The sequence below is a fragment of the Leptonychotes weddellii genome, chromosome 16 (assembly GCF_054177405.1).
Source record: "Leptonychotes weddellii isolate Sample4059 chromosome 16, ASM5417740v2, whole genome shotgun sequence".
Taxonomy (NCBI): Eukaryota; Metazoa; Chordata; class Mammalia; order Carnivora; family Phocidae; genus Leptonychotes; species Leptonychotes weddellii.
In genome coordinates this window covers 6,434,679-6,460,753 of record NC_138384.1, presented here as the reverse complement: position 1 = coordinate 6,460,753, position 26,075 = coordinate 6,434,679, and the positions used below count along the sequence as shown (strand labels likewise).

The window sequence follows — 26,075 nt, the reverse complement described above, 5'->3', positions numbered from 1 at the left end:
AGTCATTTGGCTTATGTGAGGTTAGTCCTTCAGGGAGCCGCATGATCCTTCAGCAGGAGACAAGTCTATCATTTTGTGTACTGAAGCTATAATATGAATGAATAATTTGTAAGTTAGAATTCTAGGTTAAGGGTGGAGACGCGGAGGTGTGGGGTGTGACAAGTGGCAGACTGGTTGCAACCTTGAATTCAAGTGCTTCCCGTGGGTTCTCCATCCCCTAAGACACGCTGAGTCCAAAGAAGGAAGGAAATCAAAGGCTGAGGTAAAGGTAGCATCTGTAGTTCTTCAGAGGGTAAAGGTCATGTCTAAATGCCCTCCAGTGCTCAGCCGGAGCTCTTGACCCCTGTGCTCAGAAGAGCAGAGAGTGAAGTCTTCTTTCTTGGTGTTTAGTGCCAAAAAGTGACTTAGCTATAAAATGATGGTCTAATGTTTGCTGATTCCATTCCTCTGTGGGAATAAATTATAGTATTTTTCCCTCTATTCAGAGATCTTAGGAAAATAGAATACTTAAGGAAAATAAGATCTTGGTAAAATTTTGTTAGATGAAATAACCTTTAAGCAATAAAGTTTTGAGAGGCAGCATGTATAAAAAATGGAAGATGGAAGGACTGGTTTTAAAAAAGAGACTGTTGAGTAATGGGATGTAGACAAATGTCCTTCGTTTTCCTTTGTAGAGTTAATGTGCTGATGGATATAGAACCTTAAATGTGTATTTTTTCCCACAGGTTGTGATTCTTTTCAACTACTGAATGTTTCCTTATCTTTTTAGGAATAAAAGACATTTGATGCTTGTGATTTTCGTATTAGCGTGGTAAGATGAGTAGAAATATTGTGGTTTTGTAGTCACATGAGCATCATTGGTAGCCTGTTGCCTGTGCCTCTGAATAATTGTAAATTGTTTAATATTCTTTTTTTTTATTTTTTTAATTTTTTTTTAAAAGATTTTATTTATTTATTTGAGAGAGAGAGAATGAGAGACAGAGAGCACGAGAGGGAAGAGGGCAGAGGGAGAAGCAGACCCCTTGCTGAGCAGGGAGCCCGATGCGGGACTCGATCCCGGGGACTCCAGGATCATGACCTGAGCCGAAGGCAGTCGCTTAACCAACTGAGCCACTCAGGCGCCCCTCTTTTTTTTTTTTTTTTTTAAAGATTTTATTTATCTGAGAGAGAGAGAATGAAAGAGAGATAGCACGAGAGGGGGGAGGGTTGGAGGAGAAGCAGACTCCCCGCTGAGCAGGGAGTCTGATGCGGGACTCAATCCTGGGACTCCAGGATCATGACCTGAGCCGAAGGCAGTCGCTTAACCAGCTGAGCCACCCAGGTGCCCCAATTGTTTAGTATTCTTGAGCTCAAAATATTTGTAGACTTTTTTTTTTAATTAAAGATTTTATTTATTTGACAGAGAGAGACACAGCGAGAGAGGGAACACCAGCAGGGGGAGTGGGAGAGGGAGAAGCAGGCTTCCCGCAGAGCAGGGAGCCCGATGTGGGACTCGATCCCAGGACCGTGGGATCATGACCTGAGCTGAAGGCAGTCGCTTAACCAACTGAGCCACCCAGGCGCCCATTTGCAGACTTTTGTCACTTAAATTGCTGTCTCTCAGTCCTTGAATTGGAGGAAACCTCCCATTTAGGAATGTGGGGTTGGTACGAGGCTCTTCTGATGCGTGGAGCACGTTCACTGGGAGTAGCCAGAAGTTTGAGCAGAGTGGCACTTTGAGAGCTGAGGGGATCCTTGGTTTCCCTTTTCTCCTTGCCCACTTGTTCTTCGGGATGGAATTGGAGGCCAGTAGGCCCCAGGTCTTCTTGTATAGTCTTCCATTTGGTTAGCAAAAGGAAGCGTTTCCCACCAATGCCCAGTTTTCCTACACCAAAGCCGGAGTGCAAAGTTTAGACCTACTCTAGCAGGTATGGGACATTTTGGGTGTGTTTGGTTGGTTAATTGGTTGGTTGGTTTGTTTGCTTGTTTTCCTGCCTGGCTCCTTTCAAGTACTAGTACTGCCTTGTGTGACCAGAACTACTAAGTCTATCCCCTGCCTGAAAATGATAATCCCTGTGGTTGGCAGGAAGGGAATAAAATTTTAGTTTTTTTACCTCCTGCAGTTGGGGGGCAGAGGGGTAGGAACAAAGTAGTTGTTTTACTTCCTTTCCCCAACGTCTCCTTTGCTACTGATAGGAAAGTGAATTATGAACATATGCACCCCTGTCATAGCTGTTGGTACATTCTTTAGAAATGACATCACTGCCTTAACCCGTATGCATGTGGGATTGCGCTTACCAATAATACACTACAGTTCAAGAATTAACTTTGTCCTTTTTTCCAAAGAAGACACAGATGGCCAACAGACACATCAAAAGATGCTCAGCATCACTCATCATCAGGGAAATGCAAATCAAAGCCACAATGAGATGTCACTGTATACCTGTTAGAAGGGCTAAAATCAAAAAGACAAGAAATCACAGGTGTTGGCAAGGATGTAGAGAAGGAACCCTCATCCACCATTGCTGGGAACGTAAACTGGTACAGTCACTGCAGAAAACAGTATAGAGGTTCCTCAAAAAATGAAAACTAGAAATACCGTATGATCCAATAATTCCACTATCGAGTGTTTATCTAAAGAAAATGAAAACACTCTTCAAAAGATACAGGTACCCCTACCTACATTTATTGCAGCATTATTTACAGTAGCCAAGATATGTAAGCAACCTAAGTGTCCATCAGTAGATGAATGGATAAGGAAGATGTGGTATATTTACACAGTGGACTATTACACAGCCACAAAAAAGGATGAGACCATGCCATTCAAGACAGCGTGGATGGACCGAGAGGGTTTTATGCTAAGTGAAATAAAGAAAGACAAATACCATATGATTTCACGGATAAGTAAAATCTAAAAAAATAAAAGCAACAAATGAACAAACAACAAAAAGCAAAAAATCAGACCCAGAATTACAGAGAACAAACTTATGGTTGCCAGAGGGGAGGGGGAAGGGGTTGGGCATAATGGAGGAGAAGGAGATACAGGCTTCCAGTTATGGAATGAGTAAGTCATGGGAATGCAAGGCGCAGCATAAGGAATATGGTCGATAATATTGTGATCCTGTGTATGGGGACAGATGGCGGCCACACTTCTGGTGAGCATAACATAACGTATAAACTGGTTGAGTTACTGTGTTGTCCACCTGAAACTAAGGTAACACTGGGTGTCAGCTATGCTCAAATAAAAAAGAAAAGAAAATCCATTGTAGAAAAGTTAGCACTGTCTTAAAGGAGGACGTGTACTGTGTTAACCCATCACAGCTAGAGGTGGCAGTAAAGAGACCTTATGTCATTAGTGTTAACTGTCTAGGGGCTTGATTATATGTTTAGCCGTTTGTCCATCAGATACGCAAGAAGCCACTCGGTGGCAGCTGGGTGCCGCGGAGACCGTGGTGACAGGTAACAGGCGAGGAGCTCACACCGCACTAGTCGCGGAGTCTTTTTTTTTTTTTAAAGATTTTATTTATTTATTCATGAGAGATAGAGACAGAGGCAGAGGCAGAGGCAGGGGGAGAAGCAGGCTCCCCCCGGAGCAGGGAGCACCGATGCGGGACTCAATCCCAGGACCCTGGGATCATGACCTGAGCCGAAGGCAGACGCTTAACCGACTGAGCCACCCAGGCGTCCCATAGTCGCGGAGTCTTGTACGTTGCGAGGTTTGGTGGTGTTTGTGCGCCGACTGCTGTCCGATTGCATCTCCCACAGACAGTGTCGGGCCTGAGCCTGCGTACGTGGGGACCTAAATCACTTAGTTATCTTTTCTACCTCGTTGGGGCTAGTAAAGGAAATAAACATAGGACCAAAGACTTTTCAATGTACTTTCGACGTTCACTTAATTTTTCAATACTGTATATCCTGATGTTGTGTGGTGCTGTCCATTTCAAGAATGGGGAAGGAATAGGTTGACTTTATTTTTGGAGTAGATCATTCTGAAAGTCTGCTCTAAAAGTCTATTTCAATGACTCATCTGATCATGGACTATTACATTAGTAACTCCAGTTAATCACCTTTACAGAAACAACTGTCTTTGAGAACATGGATGGTTGGTCAAGGTTCCCTAATATGCTCGTTCATTCACTAAACTTTTCTTGAGCACTTTTGTGCGGCACAGGCGTGCCCTGGGCACCCAGGGCTCCGACATCCATAGAGTCCATCTGAGGAGGCAGACAGTGAAGACGTCTGCTGCAGAGAGATGTAAGGGATGGACATGGTTGCTGCTGCGGTCCAGGTGGAAGGAGCACCACTCTGAGGGTCTGAAGGTGCAGGAGGATTGACGAGAGCAGGTGTGGGGGGCCTGGAAGGGGGGTGGGGCAGGGGGCACAGGAAACCGAAGTGCACTGGTCCAGAGACCAGAACAGACAGGCACACCAGTTGGGGCGGGGGGTGGGGGGCAGAAGAACACCAGCATAAGATGGTGAGCAGTGGGTAGGATGGCATGAAACAAAATTAGAGGGGTGGGCAGGACCCTGTTGTCCTGGGTTGGCACTCACACTGCTCTCCAGTAAGATTAAACTTTTTACTGTAGCATTTCCCTGAGCTGCTGGATGTGTATTGGGAACCGACTGGGGAGGTGGTGGGGTGTGGGAAAGGGACCCAATATAATCTTCCAACATAGTTTAGTCCGTGCACGAGTTTAGGTTTTATTTTAAGGGTTATGGATAGACATTGAGGGGTTATAAGAAGGAGAAGATGTAGTCTTATTTGGGAGGGTGCTGCAGTTGTTGGGACAGGAAATAAAGAGGCCCTGGACTAGGGTTTGTCAATGAGTTGGAATAAACTGTCTGAATTAGAGGTAGTAGCAATAGGACTTGTCAGTGACAAGACCAAAGAGAGTCTAGGTTCACGTTCTCATGATCACTAGTAAATAGTGCTTATCACTTTGAGTATTCAATTAGGGACAGCTTTAAAAGATTCTGTAAAGCACAGAATCTGTTTTCAAAGTTTACAGCTTAGTTGTGCAAAGACACAGTGTAGGACAGTATTTTAATTGTATAGCTGCTTGTGGTTCTAGGAGTTGTGCAGAGGAAGAAGTACTTGGGTGATCACATAAGGTTTCGTGCAGGAAACAGAATTTGGGCAGAGCCTTGAAGAGGAGGACTAGCGGGTGAATTGAGGGGGGAACATAAAGAGAGGCAAGGATCATTCAGGTAGGAGAGAGGTATAAGCACAGGATCAGAAGGTGTGCACTCAGGTAGTCAATAGACCGATGGGACTGGACTGGAGACTCGAATAGGAATGGGGGCAAGTGTGGATGGACAGGTAGGTAAGAACGGATTCTAGAGTGCCAGCTAATTAGTTTAGATTTTTGTTCACTCATTAAACACTAGTACTATGAATGGAGGTCCACTTTAGGAAGGTGACTTGGTTCTTGTATGTCCACAGGCCTGGGAGGGCCCTGGAGTTGCTGGCTGATGTGGACAGCCCACCATGGCAGTGTCCTGCGCACCGGCTAGAGGCCAGTATCCAGGATTAGGGAAGAAAGCAGCCCGCTGTTCACTGAATGTGGGGACTAAGGATGAGGAAGGAGGAGGGGGTAGCAGGTTTTGAGCCTGGCTGCCTAAGGAAAGTGGGAAACGTAACATTCTGGTTTTGTGTTGAATTTGGGGTAACATTGCTGAATAAACATCTTCATTATACTCTTCTGGTTCTTAAAAATTCTGCGAGTGCTTCACAGGTGAAGTATCTGTGAATACATATGTTTATTTTTGCACGTGTTTCTTGTCTCTGCCTTTCTTGACCTCTTTTCTGACAGATACATGTGTACTCCTCCTTCAGGCCCTGATTCTGATAGCCCTTCCTAACATTTTCCCAGTTCCACCAAATAATCACTCCCTCCTACAGGCTACTTTAGCATATCGTGTGTGCCTTCATCACTGCCTGTCTGTCTTTCATTCTGTGGGGAGAACTAGAACAGACAGGTGCACTGGGTGCTTTCAGAGCCCTCGTCTTTATCTCTAGGGCCAGAGGCACTAAGCCCATTACTGGAAACCCGGTCCATGAGAGAATTGAGTTGACTGCTGTCTGTGTGTACTGACAGAGACGTGGAAGATCAGAGTCCAGGATGCTGGACACGCTGCTCCCAGACAAGGTGACACTTTTTCCTGTAACTTTTGCTGAGTAGCTGGCCATGTGCTGGGGATGGGGGAGAGAGACAGAATAGACCGTCCTACGACAGAAGTTACTACAAGGGAGTCTTTAATTTGCCCTGTTTTAGATGCACAGTCAACCCAACAGGCTGTTTCTGGTGCCAAGAAACCTGGAGAGGAAGGGACCAAATTCTTTATTCAGAAGGAGCAGCTCCAGTGAGAGAGCTTTTGTGATGACATGACTAAAGAATTAATTGAGAAGCATTCATTCCCCTGACAACATTTTGGAAGGCACTTTGAGCTTCAGGTTGTTTGGAGAAGTTTCTAACAGTAGATTGCAAATTGCGGAGGCGGCTTGAAGCTACTGGAGAGGCGCTCAGCCCACCCTTTCTGAAAGGGGATGCACGGGGCCGTGCTCGAGGCTGTGTTTCTGCTTCTGTTTTTCTCTACCCCACTCACTATCTCCTTCCTCAAAAAGTGAAAAAAAAAAAAGAAACGTTTCATAACCTTCACTTCATGCTTTGGTTTGAACTGCTTTGAAAGGATGCATACAAACAATAATAAAGTCATAGAAATTCTTACTCTTTCTGTGAGCTGATTCAGGAGCACAAATCCTCCTCCTCACTCTTTACATTGGCAAAGAGGGAACGGGAGGTGAGTCGGAATGCAGAAGTTCTGTAGCACTTCATATCCTGCCGTGAAAAAGAATGAGAGGAGCCAGTTTTCCACTAGAGAACCCTCGTGAGAAATGCCCCCAAATCAAAGGGCCAGCGCTTGAGAGGACCGTGTGCATGGGGTCTTCAAAGGGTACAGAAGGAGCCTCTTTTAAATAGCATCTGAAAATGCATCCTGAGTAGAAAATCTGGAACTGTCTTGACAGGTTGTGGCATGAATGTCTTTCTTTTATGTGCTTTTCCAGAAGGTCAGGGTGTGACCGGAGCGAGGGCTCAGGCTTGTTTCATTCTAGAGGAATTTTTTGCTTCACAAGTTTGCTGCATCATGATTCTGCCTTTGAACTCATCTTAAAATTTTAACGTGCATTTTCAAACCTTGTCTTCTAAGACGTAAATTTTATGGACTGCTTTACTTGCAAAGTTACAAGAACCTGATTTACATTTTAAGAATTTTTTTTTTTTTTTACACAAAAAAATCACGGAAGATCACACAGGAGTTATTCATGTCACCCTTTATTCTGGTTCTGAGCAGTGTACTTAATAGTTGTCATCACCCAGATAGACCTGTCACTTACGGCTCATCTTTCCCTCTCCTTACAGCTTAATATCATGTCCTAATCATCCTTTTTAATAGCCAGTTCTTACTACATCATGTTGCTGTATGATGCAACTTGCTCCATCGTTCCCCTTTGACGTTTTAATTTCCAGTTCTTTTTTCTTCTGAATAGTGACTCTATAAGCAAATTAGGAAAAAAAAACAAAACAAAACAGGAGGTTCTTTTTTCTTTGTATTTTTTGTGGGTACAGGTAAACCCACTTGGGGAGCTATGTGCCTGGTATATCTATTTCTGAAGATAGAAACAGATTCATTCTTGGAGAATAAAACCAGATTACTGTCCAGGAAGACTGGATTATCATGGAGAAACCCTGGCAGTGTATCTTATGTTTTTCCCACAGGCCTGTCACCATGGCCTTGTCGCTTTTGCAAGTGTTTTCTCAAAGGTATTGCTGTTTTGCCTATCTTTTAGACCAGATTTTTAAATGTTGTATGCTTGCTACGAGGAGGGTTTGGCAAAGTTTTTCTGTAAAGAGTCCGATGTTTTAGGCTTTTGAGGCCACAGGTGGCCTCTTTCACCTAGCTGTCTTTGTTGTTAACAACCTTTTAAAAATATAAAAACCATTTTTAGCTCAGACGCCCTACAGAAACAGGCTGTAGGTGGTAGTTTGTTGACCGTTGACCCTAGATTATTAAATTTTTTAAAAATTTGGACATAGAAACTATAACTCTGTAAGATCATCTTTAAAACTGTTTAAATCATGTAATGATGACTTGCAGGCCAGCCTTGGGTAGAGCACAGATCCACAGTCAAGGCTGATTCCCTCTGGCCCACCCTCACATCTTCTCTTTTTTCTAGGTGGTTGTTCTGTTGCGTATCTTCTTCCTTCTATATTTTTTATTTTTTTCCCCTCCCTTCTAGCTCCTTCCCCCGGCACAGAAGCATGCTTGGGCCGCTTTCACGGCCTGATATGTGGGAGACATACAAATGTCCAGCAGATGCATCTCTGCGACCTCTGCTAAGGAGTGCATGATTTTTTAAAATTTGTTTATTTATTTTAAGTAGGCTTCATGCCCAGCATGGAGCCCAACATGGGGCTTGAACTCAAAACCCTGAGATCCAAACCTGAGCTGAGATCAAGAGTCAGACACTTAACCAACTGAGCTGCCCAGGCGCCCCACAAGCACATAATTCTTCAAACAAGAGTCTCTAAATTTTGTCTTGTCCCTGGTCTCACCACCTCTTTTTTCTTCCCTCTGCTCCTATCTTATCACTCCATTAAACCTGCTTTTAAAAATTGCTAAATATAATTGCCAAATCTAGTGAAAATGTGGAAGTGTTTATCCGACTTGACCCGTCTGCTCTATTTATCACTCTTGGTCGTTTTCTTGACACTTGGTCTCTCCAGGCTTCTGTGACCCTTCTTGTCCCATTTCCCCTACTACTGGCTTTTCTGGCTCTCCTCCCTGTCTGTCCCTATGCGTGATGTGGCCCAAGTTCCTGTCCTCCCCCCCCCCCCACTCTCTCAACGACTTCATCTACTCCCGTGATGCCGCTGCCTTGGCCTCTCTGCTGAGCACCAGGCCTGATATACCCGACAGCCTGCTGCAGGGCTGCCCTCCCCCCCCAGGCCAGCTCCCCTCCCCTGGCTGGGTGGCCCACCCTTCACCATGCTGGTCAGTGTGCTGCCAGACTCCCTGGGAGAAATTCGGAGACCTTGGGGATGCGCCCCCCTCTCCCTCTGCACCTCCGTGACGCCACGGCCCATCATTTTGGCCTCTCCGATCTCTGCCACCTGTCTCCTCTTCAGCATCACTGCTGCTCACATTCCAGTTCCTAGTTCTGAAAGGTGCCAGAACTGGTCTGTCTGCCCCCAGGCTCTGTCCCCATCAGTCCACACCGCTGCTACCCCAGTGCTCCTTCTGGAATGTCATTAGATAATGCCTAGAACTGATGGCTTCCGAGACAAGGTTGGTGCCGGTACTGGAGCAGGAAAAATACACCACGAGCCCAGAGTATTTGTGCCAGAAAGTCCGGAGGTGCTCAAAAGACGAGAGAGCCAACGTGAAAGAACTCTCATGTGGCAGTTTGAGCAAGGAAATGAATATCAGTAACGCTGGATCATAAACCATAGAATGGATACATAGCCACATGTGTAGGCATGAGTAAATGAATGAGTGGGTGAATAAATAAATGGGAGAAGAGATAGCTTTTATTTTTCAGTTTTATAACAAAAAAAACAACTGTTTTTGAGAGAGAACATGCATGCACAAGCTGGGGCAGGAAGGGGCAGAGGAGAGGGAGAGAGAGAATCGTAAGCAAACTCCATGCCCAGCACAGAGCCCGACGCGGGACTCGATCTCAAGACCCCGTGTTCATGACCTGAGCTGAAACCGAGAGTCAGATGCTTAACCGACCGAGCCACTGAGGCGCCCGAGATAGCTCCTCCTTACAGAAGAATTTCCATTAATAAATGTAGATGGAATAAAAGAATCGAAAACCATCATTTGAGCACCATAATAATAATAATTGTTACAGGCAAGATACACCAGTGGATACTGAAATTAGTGGGCAAGAGTTTGAGGAGAAAAAGGATATTTGGGGGCGCCTGGGTGGCTCAGTTGGTTGAGCGTCTGCCTTTGGCTGGGGTCGTTATCTCAGGGTCCTGGGATCGAGTCCCACATTGGGCTCCCTGCTCAGTGGGGAGCCTGCTTCTCCCTCTTCCTCTTCCTCTGTGATCGCTCTTGTTCTCGAATAAATAAAATCTTTCTTAAAAAAGGGTATTTGTATATTCTAAATTATCTTCTCCAATAGACTTCATAATAACAAAGGGATAAATAGTGACTTTTAACTTCTTAGTGGAGAAACCCAGCAGATGCCATCATAGCCAAATGGCCAAGGTTAACCTCCTACACATCAGCATCCTGATACGCTGCACTGAAGGACATGACATCACTTCTGTAGGGTTCCTGCCAAAAGTACATAACCTCAGTCTAATTATAAGAAACAAAACCCAACTTGAGGGACATTGTACAAAATAATTGACCACTACTCACCGAAGAGTCAACGCCTTGAAAGGTGAAGATTTGAAGGACTGTCACAAGTTCGAGACACAATCATTAACTGAAGTTTGGAACCCTAGATTGGACCCCAGAACAGAGAGAAGACATTAGGGGAGAAACTGGTGAAATCTGAATAAAGTCCATAATTTACTTAATAGTATTATACCAATCTTTAGTTCTTAGTGTTGATAGTTGTACTAAGATTATTTAAGATATTAACATTAGTGGAAGCCATGTGAGGGGGGTATAGGAACTCTCCGATTAAACACTTTTCTGTAAGTCTAAAATTATTTCAAATTAAAAAGATTTTTAGGGGCGTCTGGGTGGCTCAGTCATTAAGCATCTGCCTTCGGGTCAGGTCATGCCTGGGATCGAGCCCCGCATCGGGCTCCCTGCTCCGTGGGAAGCCTGCTTCTCCCTCTCCCGCTCCCCCTGCTTGTGTTCCCTCTCTCGCTGTCTCTCTCTCTGTCAAATAAATAAGATCTGTAAAAAAATATATATATATATATATATTTAAAAAAAATTCCTCATGTACAACTCCATTTCCCTTGAGGTGAAGTCCAAATGTGCTCACCCCTGTCGTTGCTTGGACGTACAAGACTTACTTCACTGCCTTTGCTGTCCCTCCTCAGTGTAAAACCCTCAGCTGAGGCCCGATTCAGGTGCCACCTCTGTGAAGCCTTTTCTGACCTCTCTCCCTAGAGAGCTGACTTTTTGACTCCCTTGTACTTAGCACAGCACCTGCTCCACGGTATTTACAGTGATTCACTTGTCTTGTCCCCTCGGTCTCCTCCTCTGTCACTCCTGTGACAGTTCCAAAGTCTTCCCTTATCTTTCTTGGCCTTGGCCCGCATGGGTGGGTACTGATCAGTTATTTGGTAGACTGTTGAGGAACTTGGGTTTGATTTCTTACAATTAGATTGAGGTTCTGCATTTGTGGCAAGAATAGCTCGGGAGTGACGTCGCATCCTCCTCCGTGTACCTGTCAAGGCCCCATGATAGTTTGTCCCAACGTTAGATAACATTCATTGATCACGTGGATAAAGATGATGTCCACTGGTATAATCCAGTGTATTTCTCTTTGTGATTAATAATTATGGGGCGATACTTTGAGACTATGAAAGTATTCCATGCCTCATCAACTTTCACTCACTAGTTTTAGTGTCCACTTGGCTTTGTAACTCAGTCATTCCTTCTGTTTTTAGACTCCTGTCAGGCTTATGCAGCTGGGTAGAGAACAGCACCTCGTCCTAAGATGGGGACAACTTGGGGAGGAACAGGCTTCCAGAAGGCTGGGATAGAGATTTATTGTGGGGACATAATGCTAGAGGCATCAGACTCCTAGAAATAACTCGTAGCATTTCATTTTACTGACCTGAAGCCCAGGGTTAGAGGTGATGGTTTGTCAGTTCCTCAAGATTGGGGCCCACCACCTAGTTGAGATCTGATTTCTGAATCCATACCTAGTGCTTGGTGCTGTGCCTGAACAGCAGGGGGACTCACAGCAAGGTTAGCAGCCTGGCCCTACAGGCTTTATGGGTTTGATCCCGTCTCTCCCTTCAGGGGTCGCTGTGCTTGGGCAGGTGTAAGTGAGTTCACTTGTAGCTGTTGCATATCCACAGTCCCTGCCGTGTGCTGTGGGTACCGCCTCCCCTCCCCACCCCCGTCCCCCCAGCACATACCCTGGGGAAGTTTTCTCAAGCTCTCCTCCTGCTGAAGGTAATTCACACTTGGCATGTTCTCTTATCTGAAAACATTATCTCCCTCCAGATAAATTTTTCCTTTGTTCAGATCACATGACTCAAAGGCATACACTTTGTGTTCTCGTATTTCTTCCAGATATTGATGTAATTGGACATGGTTGCTCAGAGCAGGTCTAAATAGGAACACTGTATTTCATCTTCAGAGTGGATGGTGTGCTGTCAGAGGAAAATGGAAGACGTTTCTGTGACTCCGTGTGTGCTGCTAGGTCGGCGGTCGGCGGTGGGCAGTGGGGAGGTTGTCAGGGATGGGTGGCACCGTGGCCACAGCCTCTTGGGACTGGAGGTGGTTCTGCTTCAGCTTCATTACTGTGGGGCTGCTTGGTGGGATGACACCTGAACAGTAAACTCTTGGTTTTCTAGAAACCTTTCCTAATCTTTACATTTTTCCAAGCAGTGCGCTAGTGACGGTGAGCGGAGGGCAAGGAAGCAAAGATGGAACACCGGCCAGTTAGGCAGCTTCGTTCACAGACCGCAGACCTCCCCTAAGCCAGCCTTACACTCCAGTTTACGTTTGCCCTCAGCACAAACTCAGGTGGTGGCACCCTGGACATTCGGGTAGCTTTGCAGCAGAGGGACAGTCAGTTCTTGAATTGCGGAACAGCACACACGGATTGGATGCTGGGGGAAGCACCCCCTCCCCTCAGTGTGGGCGAACGAGTGGGATGCAGCACAGGAAAGCTCACAACCGTCGGGCTGGTCAGTGGTGCGGTTTCTGCACAGGCGTGCTCGTTTGGTTTCAGTAACGGGCATTGCAGTGGTGAAATGCATTGGTCCCCCAGCCTGGCTGTACGCTGCTGTTAATTCAAGTCCATACACATTTGCCAAGTGCCGTTTGGTACCAGGCACTTCGTGAGGGAAGGGGATAGAATGGTAAACAAGACAAGGTCCCTATCGTCATGGATATAGACATTAAACAGATGCGGTTTATGAGATGATGATAAATTCTGTGAAGAAAAATGAAGCAGAGGGGCGCCTGGGTGGCTCAGTCGTTAAGGTCTGCCTTCGGCTCAGGTCGTGATCCCAGGGTCCTGGGATCGATCCCCACATCGGGCTCCCTGCACTGCGGGGAAGCCTGCTTCTCCCTCTCCTACTCCCCCTGCTTGTGTCCCCTCTCTCGCTATGTCTCTCTCTGTCAAATAAATAATTAAAATCTTTAAAAAAAAAAAAAAGAAAGAAAAATGAAGCAGGGAAGGGAGTAGAGGTGTTATTTTAGATAGCGTGGTACCCGGGCTGCTCTTTGGAGCAGAGACCTGAAGTGAGTGGAGTATTAAACCATGTGATTAGGGGGAGTAGAGGGTGAAGGGAACATTCCAGGGGTGAGGGAATGTGTCACAATAAGCTGGGGAACTTTTTAAATGTACACAGTTTTGGAACCTGACTCAGTTGGTCTGGGATGGGACCCAGGGATCTGCTTTTCTAGAAGAGCTTGCCAGAAGATTCTGGGAAGCCAGGTTCAGGAGCTACTCTTTTTTTTTTTTTTAAAGATTTTATTTATTTATTTGACAGAGACACAGCGAGAGAGGGAACACAAGCAGGGGGAGTGGGAGAGGGAGAAGCAGGCTTCCCGCAGAGCAGGGAGCCCGATGTGGGGCTCGATCCCAGGACCCTGGGATCATGACCTGAGCTGAAGGCAGACCTTAACGACTGAGCCACCCAGGCGTCCCCAGGAGCTACTCTTAAAACCCACTCAAATTATGAGTCATCGCAGGATCTTTGTGAGGAGGGAGGTTTTGATGGTAAGGAAGTGAAAATTAATCCGTCTAGGTAAGAAGAGCCGAAGGCTGGAGGTGAAGAGAAAGGGATAGAGAGAGATTAAAGGAAGTAACGAAGGAGAAGCTCCATTAGCATGGTATGCCGGTAGTGAGGCTCTGTTCCTAGAATCCTAATAGGAGTAATGTGGCCACATCACAGCTCTGCTCGTTCTTTCCCACCTCCCACTTCGAAATCCCTGCTCTCCGTGTGCAGTGTTAGGCTGGTGGCCGTTCTGGGCCAGGTCGGTGGCATTATGCCCGAGCTTTCCTGTGGTTTCCTCTCCTCACTGCTCCCTGACTTTGGTCCTGTAGGAAGAGTGCCTTTTGAGCCTTTGTGGGTCCCGGTGCTGGGGCAGGGGAGCTCACCTAGAGGTCTGTGGCACCTGGTTCATAGCCCACCGGGCCTGGAGGCTTCTCCCTCTGGGACCCCTGCTTCTATCTCAGATACCCATGTAAATCGTGTAGATGATGTTCTTGGGTGACAGGAACCATTAGAAAGGGAAGTTCCTCTTTTCCCATCCATAAAAAGGAGGCTATAAAAGGCATCATGGAAGGATGCCTTCTGTTGATGGAAATATTACCTACAAATTTATATTTATTAAGTTGAATGGGGACTAAAACAATATTTTTAAAACAGACATCATTTTTTAGAGCAGTTAAAGTTTGTGGCAGAATTGACATTTCAGTTCAGGTACAGAGATGTCCCATCTACCCCGTGCCCCTACACATGCATAACCTCCCCCATTATCAGTGGCCCCACCAGAGTGGACATTTGTTGCAGTTGATGGACCCACACGGACACATCACTGTCACCCAGAGCCTGTGGCTTACATTAGCGTTCAGTCTTGGTGCTGTACGTTCTGTGGGTTTAGGCAAATATATGATGACAGGTATCCATCATACTTTCACCGCCCTGGACATCCATTTCTGATGTGGTTTTTAGGAGCTCATGAAGATGAGAAAGGTGGGGAGGAGCATCTGTAAAACAGATTCCCTTCCCCGCCCAGGAACATGAATTAGGAGTTTGGCTTAAGCGGGCAAATGCAGTGGTGAGCCTAAGCCCCTCTGCACAGATCTCAGAGAGCCTGCTGTCAGTAGCTACACAGTTTGAGGTGACATGAATCACTTAAAACCATATGAGTAATGTCCATGAATCATCCCAGAATTTCTATAAATCTTGACTTAAACATTACATTCTCTTGCATTCTATTTGAGTATGTTTCCTTACTTTTATTGGAGACAAGCTTTTGCATCAGAGAGGAGGAAAAGTCACTTAGATTTATTCTGTCACCGTTACATCAAATCCCATTCAGTGATGTCTAAAGTGGTTCTTGGAAGAGTAGAATCAGACCTGGTTACCTGGGCGTTTAGACACATTGAACTTGCTCAGTAATTGGAAGCCGGTGAGGAAAGAACGATTTATAACCAACAGTTTACTTTGGCTCTGTTATACTCACTTAAAGGTTGTAGGCCTCTTTCATGGATGCAAAATTTTGAATAATACCAGCTTCTTTATTAACTAGTAGCCAACAATGCTTTTTTTTTTCTTTACAAAATCTCTTTTCAGTGTTGCCAAGAAAAAGAAAAATTTATTTTGTTTCACGTCTGTTCAACTTTAATAGGACAGAAAATAAATGCTTGCCTGCCCAGAGGATAGGTGATTGGAGGAAAAATAAACTTGTACAGCATATTCCACAGCAGGCGTGTTATAAATCCTCGATCCCTGATCGAGTTGGCGTGACTTCACCCTCTAGGACTCCACAGGACGCTTCCAGAGCCAAGTCTCTGCACGAACTCAATGGCCTGTTTCAGCTGTTTTGTCCAGAAATGTTTGGGGGTGGGAGAGCTCTCAAATCACCTTATCTAACTGCTTCTTTTTACAAATGAGAAAACAGAGGCAGAGAGGGGAAATGTCTTGCCCTAGAAACAAAACTGGGGAAGAATGTGACAGGCGTGGATATTTATATCTGAACACCCGAGGCCCCATTTTATGATACTCTCAATTATTTCTAGTGTTTTCTGCGTGTGATAAAATTCTCAAAGTGATATTTTAAGACTGCTGCATTCTCCAGGAGTTTGTAAATTGACATCATATCATAATAAAAACGAAGATGTTGCTACTTCCAGTAAATTTAGGTATGACCCTAAAGCTTCCTAGGGGAGAGATGAAGAACACAGAAAAGAACAGTTGACTTACCTCCTGTTTTTTTACGGGCTAACTTTCAAAACAGAACTGTTAGTTATTAACGCTTTGGGTGAGCTTTCTTTCTTTTTTTTTTTAAATTTGTTAACTCAGCGCAGTTCACCGAATTCTGTGTAGCAGAGGAGAGAGAGATGATGTGCAAGATGAGAAAATTCTAGATAAAAAGGGGAAGTTATGGAGAAAATGTATTGGGCTGGAGGGTGAGGACAGTTAATTGGTGGATCTTGGGCAAATTAAGGTCTTTCCTGAAGGAAAGAAATGTTAAGTCAGAGTGACAAAAACTAAAGAGATCAAGAGACTTAGCTGGGGAATCAGGAAAAAGGGAAGACAAAAGGAGGGAGAAAAAGACACACTTGAGGTTACTGAGTTGGAAAGGCATGGCAGCTCTCCAAGAACTGAGAGAAGGAGGTGACAGAGTGACGGTAGGCTCTGAAGCAAGACTATTTCAAAATAGATTTGAGTGACTCTTACCAGCTAGGGTTAGAAGAGACTCGAGACCAGCTTTCACCATATTTTTGACAAATGGGTGGTCATCCAGCCTACGAGGACATCACCTGCACACTGATGATGTTCAGATAACAAGCCACCATAATACAAGTACATGCATGGAAGTTAAGAGTTGTTTTTTTTTTTAAGATTTTATTTATTTGGTGGGGAGAGAGAGAGAGAGAGAGAGCACGAGCTGGGGAGAGGGGCAGAGAGAGAGGGAGAAGCAGACTCCCTGCTGAGCAGGGAGCCCGACGCTGGGCCCAGTCCCAGGATCCTGGGATCATGACCTGAGCCGAAGGCAGATGCTTAACCGATTGAGCCACCCAGGTGCCCCACTGAGGTTAAGAGTTTAGACACTTGTAGCAATTTGCCAGAGTAATTTTACGTCTGTTGAATCTGATGATAAAATAATTGGGGCCTGCATTTTATGTGTCTTTTTATTTCAGTTTTCTAATAATTCCTTCATTTTTTAATTGCAGTATAATTGACATAACATTGTATTAGCTTCAGGTACACAACACAATGATTCAATATTTGTATACATTGCAAAATGATCGCCACGGTAAGTCTAGTTAACCTGTCACCTTACATAGTTACAAAACTTTTTTTCTTGTGATGAGAACTTACAAGATCTACTCTCTTGGCAGCTTTCAAATATGCAGTACAATATTATTAACTGTAGTCGCCATGTGGTACATTATATTCCCATTATACGTTTATTATATTTTACAAAATACTCATCTGGGATGGATTACAAGTACCAAATAAGCCGTGGGTAATTTGGGAAGCATCGATTAACCCCTTGCTACTCAGAGGGGTCTGGAGACCAGAAGCATCTGTGCTGCCTGAGACCTTGTTACAAATGCAGAAACTCAAACCGCACCAAGACCTTCTGGATCAAGACCCCTGGATGACCCAGTTGAACATTAAAGTTTGAGAAACGCTGTGCTTCTGTCCTTTCGCCGTTGGACAGGTGCGATTATTAAAATCTCTTACTCCTATCGCTTCTGGTTCCACGTCACTGTACCTGACGTCATGCAGGAAGGAAACCTCATGTGATAGTACTTTGAATATTCAAAGACCACTATCACTTCCAACACTTACTTGACAAATAACTGTTGAACATCTATTCTTTGTGAACCACTGGGCTGCATTGCCAGGTTACAGTGATAAATAGGACTCTGGCTTTAAGGAACTTGAAGTTAAATAAAGGACATATGAAATGGGATATGTACTTAAATACCACAATAGCAACAGAACTTGATGGACTTCTAAAGTGCTTGGGAAATCTGTAGCAGGAGAAATTATTTGTACCTGCGTGGAGGTGAGGGTGCAGGTGCAGCCTGTGGAAGGTGGAGTGATGAGGAATAACTTTTTGTGGAACTGACATTTAAGGCAGTCTTTACAAGAGGGGTAGGAATGGAGTGCGCAGGGATAATACCAGGAGAGATCAGACATTTCAGATGTTTAGAGACTTGATAGTACAGTGATTCATTTTTCATGGGCTTTGAAAAGGATCTGCTTTTAGAGAAGTCTGAAATGGTCAGTGCTCATACCTACAGGAATCTTATTTTCTGTCTTCTTAGCCATCTCTCACTGAGACAGAAAACTGTATTCTTCATTGTGAAAACATATGATGGTATAGTCAACTTCAGAACACAGCCGCCGTGCAGTCACGTGGTTGAACACTGAAAGGAAAGGTCTGCTTGTAGCCCCTTCCCCCCAGTCCAGTCCCCCTCCTCCTTCCACCATCCATACCAGGCACGGGCAGGCACAGCCAGCTCTTGAGTGAACATGGATTACTTTAAAATAAGAACAGCTCCAGTTCTAGGTTGAGGTTCCCCCACCCGAACATGTTCCAGAGCTACAACCTTTAAATAGCGACCTTCTCAGTCTGGGTCTGGTCAGGAGACAAAGTCCACAGAGTAACTTCAACAAAGAAAGCTTAATATAAAGAATTAAAAACTACAGCAGGAGATTGGAGTCATGAGGGATTAGCTTGTAAGAAGTAAGGAAAACTTGGGCGCCTGGGTGGCTCAGTTGGTTAAGCGACTGCCTTCGGCTCAGGTCATGATCCTGGAGTCCCGGGATCGAGTCCTGCATCGGGCTCCCTGCTCGGCGGGGAGTCTGCTTCTCCCTCTGACCCTCTCCCCTCTCATGCTCTCTCTCTCTCAGTCTCTCTCTCTCAAATAAATAAATAAAATCTTTAAAAAAAAAAAAAAAAGTAAGGAAAACTCTAAAAGATACAGGAATAGCCCATAGAAGGAGCAGCCTCCACCAGAGGCTGAGCTCCAGACATTTTGGACAGCGCACAGGCACAACTTTCTGTGTGGCATGGAAGCCATGCAGCTGGAACTGGCCAGGAGTCTGTCCTCGCAGGTGCCTGGGAAAGCTGTTCACGAGAGGTGTCAAAACTGCCCTCGGGAGCCGCAGGGAAGACTGGTGCCCCCAGGAGCTCCGTGCTGGGGAGGCTGGCTGCGTTGTAGGAGCCTTCCAGGCTGCTAGACCAGAACCAGGAAGCACGGTCTTTCCAGCGCTCTCTGCCGAAAAGCTTAACGTCACGCCAATTGACGAAAATTATTTAAGAGGCTCAGATCCATTTTCACAGGGCATGCAAAAAGGGAGAATTTGGAGCGGAGAGGCAGTGCATCGATAACCAGCACAGTGATTGAGAAATACAAAAAGTCACGATATCCTCAGTGAAAAATTCCATGTGTGCTGCCAAAAAGACTCTATGGTGCATTTCAGATTTAGGTCTTAGTCTTACCACTAATATGATTTTTCTCTCTTGGTTGGGAATTGACAAGATTTTTTCCCTCACTTATTAGAAGTGTCAGGCATACAGATAAACCCGGGCTGCAGTGAGCACCTGGAGAGGCTGGAATAGCAGACATGAAATACAGGAAGGAAACAAGGTTGTCTGATGCTCTTCATACCTCCAGATACATTATCCCGTCAATTTCATCTTCTTCAGGGTCTCCAAGACCTCAGGATGGACTGGCTTCCTTCTACTTGTACATAGCTGCTGGCCCAGGACCATTCTGCACCATTGCCTACATTGACTTCCCTTCTTTCCTGTGTTGGAGCATGTCTTTTAGTTACTGAAATCCTCCTGTTTCTTGATTCACTCCCTTGTTTGTTGGGGCACATTTTCTAGCAGCATGCTGAGAAAGGTCGCAAGGGAGGTAATTTGTTTTGAGACCATGTGTAGCTGAAAATATCCATTCTATCCTGACATTTGATTGGTAGTTTGGCTGGTAATCAAAATCTATGTTGGAAATAATTTTCCTTCAGAAGTTTGAGGTCATGTGCTCTTCGGGCAGACCTGTGTCCATAGCTTTAGGTCTTTCCTTTCAGGGCTGGTCAGATCCTCCAAAGAGTCTTCCAGTTTCTTGCCTGGAGAATGTAGGTCTGGCTTTCAATATTTAAGAGCAGAATTGGGGAAAAAAGATTGGTGGTCTCAGCATTCAGTATGTAAACACTCTATTTGCTCTGTTTTTGGTGCAGTACACTTACCTCAAATGTGCCTGATATCCCCCCTGTCCAGAGACCCACCCTCTGTTTTATACTCTTCACGATGTAAATCACTTATCTTGCACTGGAGCAGGGTGGGGAGGGCCTTACGGGGAGTTGTGTATATATGTGGAGGCAGGACCTGGGAATTCAGCTCCTTACTGCCACTGTCAACCTGTGTCTATTTTTGGCTCATCTCTCACCCTCCTTCCACAGCTGCCTTATTTGACCAAATCCCAGCTTCAGGGGGTGGGAGGTTCTTAAGTGCAATTTAGATTGTGTCTTACCTTTTCTCACTGCTAAATTATGAACATCATTTAGACCTTGGGTAAGGGACCGGTTCTTAAACAAGACACAAAAAACATTCACCATGAAAAATTATTCTTCAAGTTGTTCGTTGCCTTAAACAAAGGTGTCAAGTCTGTCAAAGGTTTAATATCAAGAATCTAATAAAGAACTCCTACACCTCCACATGAAGACAATTAACTCAATGTAAAAAATGAACAGGAGATTTGAACTTAACATGTGTTTCACAGAAGAGAAAACACATGTGGCCACAGACACAAAGAGATGTTCCACACCTGTGTGACAGGGCGGTGCAGATCACAACCACAAGGAGAGTGGTTTTGTGGGTACAGTAATAACAAAGAAGCAAGGGAAAAATCAGACATGGGATTTAGGACGATAGTTACTTCAGATGGGGAAAGCAGAGGGATGGATGGTGAGAAGGAACGTTTGGGTAGAAGCAGGTTCTTGTTAAGGTCCTAGCTTGTGTTTTGGGTGGGATGTTTGTGGGGTCCTTGTTACATAATTGAAAATAATTAGATAATTAAATACATGAAAAAAATAAAATAAAAGCCTAACAGGGCTGGGGCTCCCAAGGTGAAGTAGAGATCCTTACTCAGGTGGCTCTCAGTTCTTCGGTTGTCTGTTTTTTAAGAAGTAGCATTCTGAATCCTGGAACAAGTGTTTTGTAGTCAGAAGTTATAAAAAATGTATATATATATATATTAATCTAAAGTTAACGAATTACATTTCCTAGGTGGGGTTCATATGCTGATAATTATCTACTTTATAGAGTTTTAGTGCATAAATATTTATAGCTATTTCTGTTCTTTCATAGAAATTTTACATTTTTTTCCCTTTCTTAGGACAAAGTTAAACTATAATCCTCCAAAAGATGATGGATCAACCTATAAGATTGAACTTGAAGGGATATCGGTAATGGTTATGAGAGAGATCCTGGATTACATCTTCAGTGGGCAGGTATGATGAGACACACAGGGAGGAAGACTAAGTAGAGGCCTCTCAAGCTCAGGGTGAGGGTCTCCTTCATCCATTCTATGACCCAGCAACATTGTCCTCTTCATCAGTCATTGTCTGCGTGACATGTATCTCCTGCTGGGAATGGCGCCCAGCTGTTCTTCCGGGGCTCTGCTCTTAAAAGAAAAGCAGACTGAGTAAAATCTTAACCCAGTCCCAGTTTTTGTATTTATCATTCTGAGCTCCACCTTCCATCGTGAGATGGGAAGGACCTGGGATGCTCCTTTCATGGCTGTCTTTATGTTTTTAAACCTTAATTCCCATCTTGCTCTGTACCCCATAACCTGGAAATGGGAGCTTCTACGGGCAGTGGGAGTTATTTTATAGAAATAAAGAGCCTGAGATTCATACAAATGACAAGCACCTGCGTTGTGTTCATGATGCCTGGGTTCTGTTGCCTCAGTAGGACCAACATCCCTGTTGCACCCCATTCTTGCTGATGTCCCTTTACTTTCTGCCCACTTATATTTCTGGGGATTTAATGAAACCCAGGGGAAAAGGTGATAAGTGATTAGACTTTTTCTTTTTCTTTTACTTTGCCATCCTCAAGCCCCCAACCCCTGATTTTGTGATTTAAAATGTATCACGAGGGCTCTTATGAACAATCTTAGGTTGAACCAGGGCTAGTTTATTAACAGGAAGAAATTAGTGTATCTTACATTTGGGTATGTGAGAATACATTTTATCTTGACTCTTTTTGAGAGCTTCTTTCCTTCTCTCTCCTGTATTCCTTCCTCATCTTATTTTACCTTTCCTGTTTGTAAGAGCCGCCTCCTACGTGTTTTCTAACACACTGCTTGCCTTCTCTGCATATATTCATTCAGTCAACCTCGGTGATTGTCATTCTTTTTGAAGTTTTTGGGTTAATTTCATGATGTTACCCTTTCTCTTTTCTCTGAACACTAGGTGGGGGGGGTATGTGCATGTAAGATGATGTGTGTGATTGTTAAAAATAAATGAATTTAGATTGATTTGGGACAGTCCTTAAAATACTGAAGATACTCGGAAGCATCACAAACCAGGCTGAGGACCAACCTCTCATCTAACTTTTAAAATCATTTCAGCAGCAACTATAACAAGTTACAAGCCAGGAGGAACATATTCCTCTTCGGGCTTGGATTTGAATCTTGAAACCTTATTTACAGATAGACTTCTGTGTTTTGTTCCCAGTTAAAATTAATTATGGTTTAAGAAAAGAAAAATAGAGAAAAAAATTAATTATGGTTTATAACCATAGTTGCAACATAAGTTATAACCAACTCCTGATCTGGCACTTCGGTTTTACCAGGATGGAATGTGGTGGTTTTCTTGCATGCCTGTATCTGACTGGTGTACAGCCATCCACTGCTGTGTGGCTGAATTTATTTATTTTTTTAAAAGATTTTATTTATTTATTTGACACAGAGAGAGACAGCGAGAGAGGGAACACAAGCAGGGGGAGTGGGAGAGGGAGAAGCAGGCTTCCCGCGGAGCAGGGAGCCCGATGCGGGGCTCGATCCCAGGACCCCGGGATCATGACCTGAGCCGAAGGCAGACGCTTAATGACTGAGCCACCCAGGCGCCCCTGTGTGGCTGAATTTAATACATCAAGTAAACGGGAAATTTTTCCTTACTTGTGACTTGCTCGACACAGTTCTTTCCACAGTTCTGTTGCTCAGTTTATATAAGGTGATTGGCAGTCATACATTCTTTTTTTGCATCTGTGGTACACAATGTGTGAAATGTGACACAACGTTTCTTGCTGTACTGTACTCTGGAGCCTCTCCTTCTCATTTCCGAGTGTAGGACAAGCGCCCATTCTTTGGGAGAGGAGAACCTGGACCGCTGTGATTGTGGCAATGTTTTAGAGGCTTGTTTCTTCACATCGCCTTAGTGTTGCATGCAAGAACTGTGAGATGGGAGGAGGAAGCAGCATCAGAAGATTAAGGAAAAGTGAAGTTCTTAATGATAAACAAGAAATCTTACCTTAGGGATTTCTTCCAGAAAATAGGTTTGAGACCAGAGTGTACATGTGGCACCGAATGCGATGTTTGGCATTCAGAATGAGGTCCTCGGGCCGCGTGGCCCGCCTCTCTCCAAGGGACCGGTGTGGTGTGTCTGGCATGCCATCTGGCAAAAGACGGAACGTGGTGTATCTGGAGGCAGGATTTGACGCAGTTCCAGTGCTGGTGTTTAAAGGAAACCCCTTCAGTTTACCACAGAAGGCAGCACTGTCCACCTCGCAAGCATTTCGGCCACTTAGTTCTAGAAGTGAGCAACGCGGACAGTGCGCCCGGGAAGGGTTCGTGATAGTTAATGTTGGTAAAGCCAGGGAAATGCTGGGAAAAGTCAGCCAGCCATGTTCTGTTCACATTGTTTGAAGGTTCACCGGTGCCCTCAAACTCCTCTTGAGAAAGAAGCACTGGGCTGGACTGTGTGAAATTGCCAATATTTGATCATCTCTGACCTACAGAAGTGGAGCTTTCATACGGTTCAGCCTAATAGGTTAGTGGTTTGGGCTTTAAATACATACATTGAAGCGTAAAATATTTATGATACTCTTGTAGATCCGGCTGAACGAAGATACAATCCAAGATGTTGTACAGGCAGCGGACCTGCTCCTGCTGACAGATCTTAAAACTCTGTGCTGTGAGTTTTTGGAAGGCTGCATCGCAGCCGAGAACTGCATTGGCATCCGCGACTTTGCCCTCCATTACTGCCTGCACCATGTCCATTACCTAGCCACGGAGTACCTGGAGACTCATTTCCGAGACGTCAGCAGCACAGAAGAATTCTTAGAACTCAGTCCTCAGAAGCTTAAAGAAGTGATTTCTCTCGAGAAGTTAAATGTCGGCAATGAAAGATATGTGTTTGAAGCAGTAATTCGCTGGATAGCACATGATACAGAACTAAGAAAGGTACCTGTGGTTTATAACGTGGTCTGACCCTGCCTTTTTACTTCCTTATTCCATTCGTTCACTCATTTATTGGGTGTTTTCTCCTTTCCCATAAACTGGAAAGGCTTACGAAGTCGTGATCTAAAAGATGTCTGGGGGCGCCTGGGTGACTCAGTCATTTGGGCCTCCAACTCTTGATTTCGGCCCAGGTCGTGATCTCTTGGGGTCATGAGATCGAGCCCCACATCGGGCTCCATGCTCAGAGAAGAGTCTGCTTGGGATTCTCTCTCCTTCTCCCTCTGCTCCCCCCATGCTCTCTCTCTTTCTGTCTTTCTCTCAAATAAATAAAATCTTTAAAGAAAATAAAAGATGTCTGTGGTACATCTTTGCATAGGATCACTGAAGTGGTTGTTTTTTTCAGACCAGACTACAAAAGTGCATGTAACTCCTAATATGGCAATGAAAATATTAATACTTGTAAGGAACATAATATCCTTTCTGCATTGTTTAGCGGGAAAATGCATTTCAAGCTTAAGCTGGGGATTTTAGAGATTCAACGTCTCTAACTCTCTTGTTCAGCATCCATCTCTGCACCATTACTGGGCGGACCCAGGCGGGGACTCTGATAAGGGCAGCAGAGTGAGAGGGGTGAGGGGAGGGGGCATCTGGAACCTCTGTGGTGTGGGCTCTCCCTGGAGTGATCGACACCACTCAGCAGAGAGCAGGAGAGCGCTCTGCAGTGCGGCAGTGTGGTTACAGAAGGGAAGGTTCTAGGAGCAACGGCTGGGAAGGAAGGGTCTCAGAGAATATCAGCCTTTAGATCCAAACTGGCACCACAGCAGGGGAGGGAGCAAAATCACGGAGCTTTAAGTCTAGTGTATATAGACTCCAGCTACAACTGCTATATTTGAAATAAGAACTACGTTAGGTTTTAGGGAAGTTTTCAAAATGTATAATCGCACTGTTAATGGTTCTCAGCAACTGTTGACTTGGGTTTTAGTGAATATCTTGTACTTTTTAAAATTCTATAGGCTTATTTAGAAACTGTGGACTACTGTAACACGGATGGAAACTGTTGCGCAGTGATGATAAAGAAACGCACACTCCCATATGGTCGTAGTCTCAGCATAGTCGGTACAGCTAGCATTCGGTTTTCCACGTTTGTTGGGTAGATGAGGAAAGGAGATAGGAGAGTTCCCAGTTCGCTGCCGCGCAGAGACCACAGTCGTTAGCTGTCCCTTCCTTTCTTCTTCAAGGGGCGAGGTTGACTATTCCAAAACCAAGAGAAACTAGTCACTAAGGAGTTTCACCTCGTGTATGTAGAATGCTGTAGTCCGTTAGTTCAAATTTAATGAGTCATCATGAAAAGTACATAATTCATATTATATGTTAGATTTTTTTAACAATGAAGAAATACATAGTACTCAGAATTTTTCTGAACTATACCTTTTCTATGTTTTTCTTGTAATGTTAATGTTGATCTATTTTAATTATCTATTTAACTGTACAGAATCAAGCTACTCCTGTGTATAATGTTCCCATTAATGTGATTTAACTCCCAGCACATCCAGCTGTGTGAAATAAGGCCACTGCAGCCGAGTGACCCTTTGGGGTATAAAGAAAGCTGCTTGCAACTTTTCCGTGATACCTCAAATATAAACCTGAACTGATGATTCTTTAAGTTAAACTTGTCTTTATCAAGGCTATGGGGAAGTAGAAAGGAAAGGGGCCAGTAAAGC

The 26,075-nt window shown here is 44.6% G+C and overlaps 1 protein-coding gene and 1 pseudogene across 3 annotated transcripts in view; one reads left to right on the top strand and one right to left on the bottom strand.

Moving 5' to 3' along the window:
* LOC115944882 (small ribosomal subunit protein eS21 pseudogene) overlaps positions 1-7,479 on the bottom strand; it is a 9,340-nt pseudogene extending 1,861 nt beyond the window's left edge.
* GAN (gigaxonin) overlaps positions 1-26,075 on the top strand; it is a 61,579-nt gene that overhangs the window by 6,284 nt on the left and 29,220 nt on the right. For 2 of the 3 annotated variants that reach the window (XM_081806324.1, XM_006745321.3), the window contains 2 exons: positions 21,289-21,403; positions 24,007-24,357. In XM_081806324.1, the coding sequence (XP_081662450.1) occupies positions 21,289-21,403; positions 24,007-24,357 (466 nt within the window). Of the gene's footprint in view, positions 1-12,257; positions 12,388-21,288; positions 21,404-24,006; positions 24,358-26,075 lie in introns of all 3 variants that reach the window. The other variant, XM_081806325.1, reaches the window with a different exon arrangement.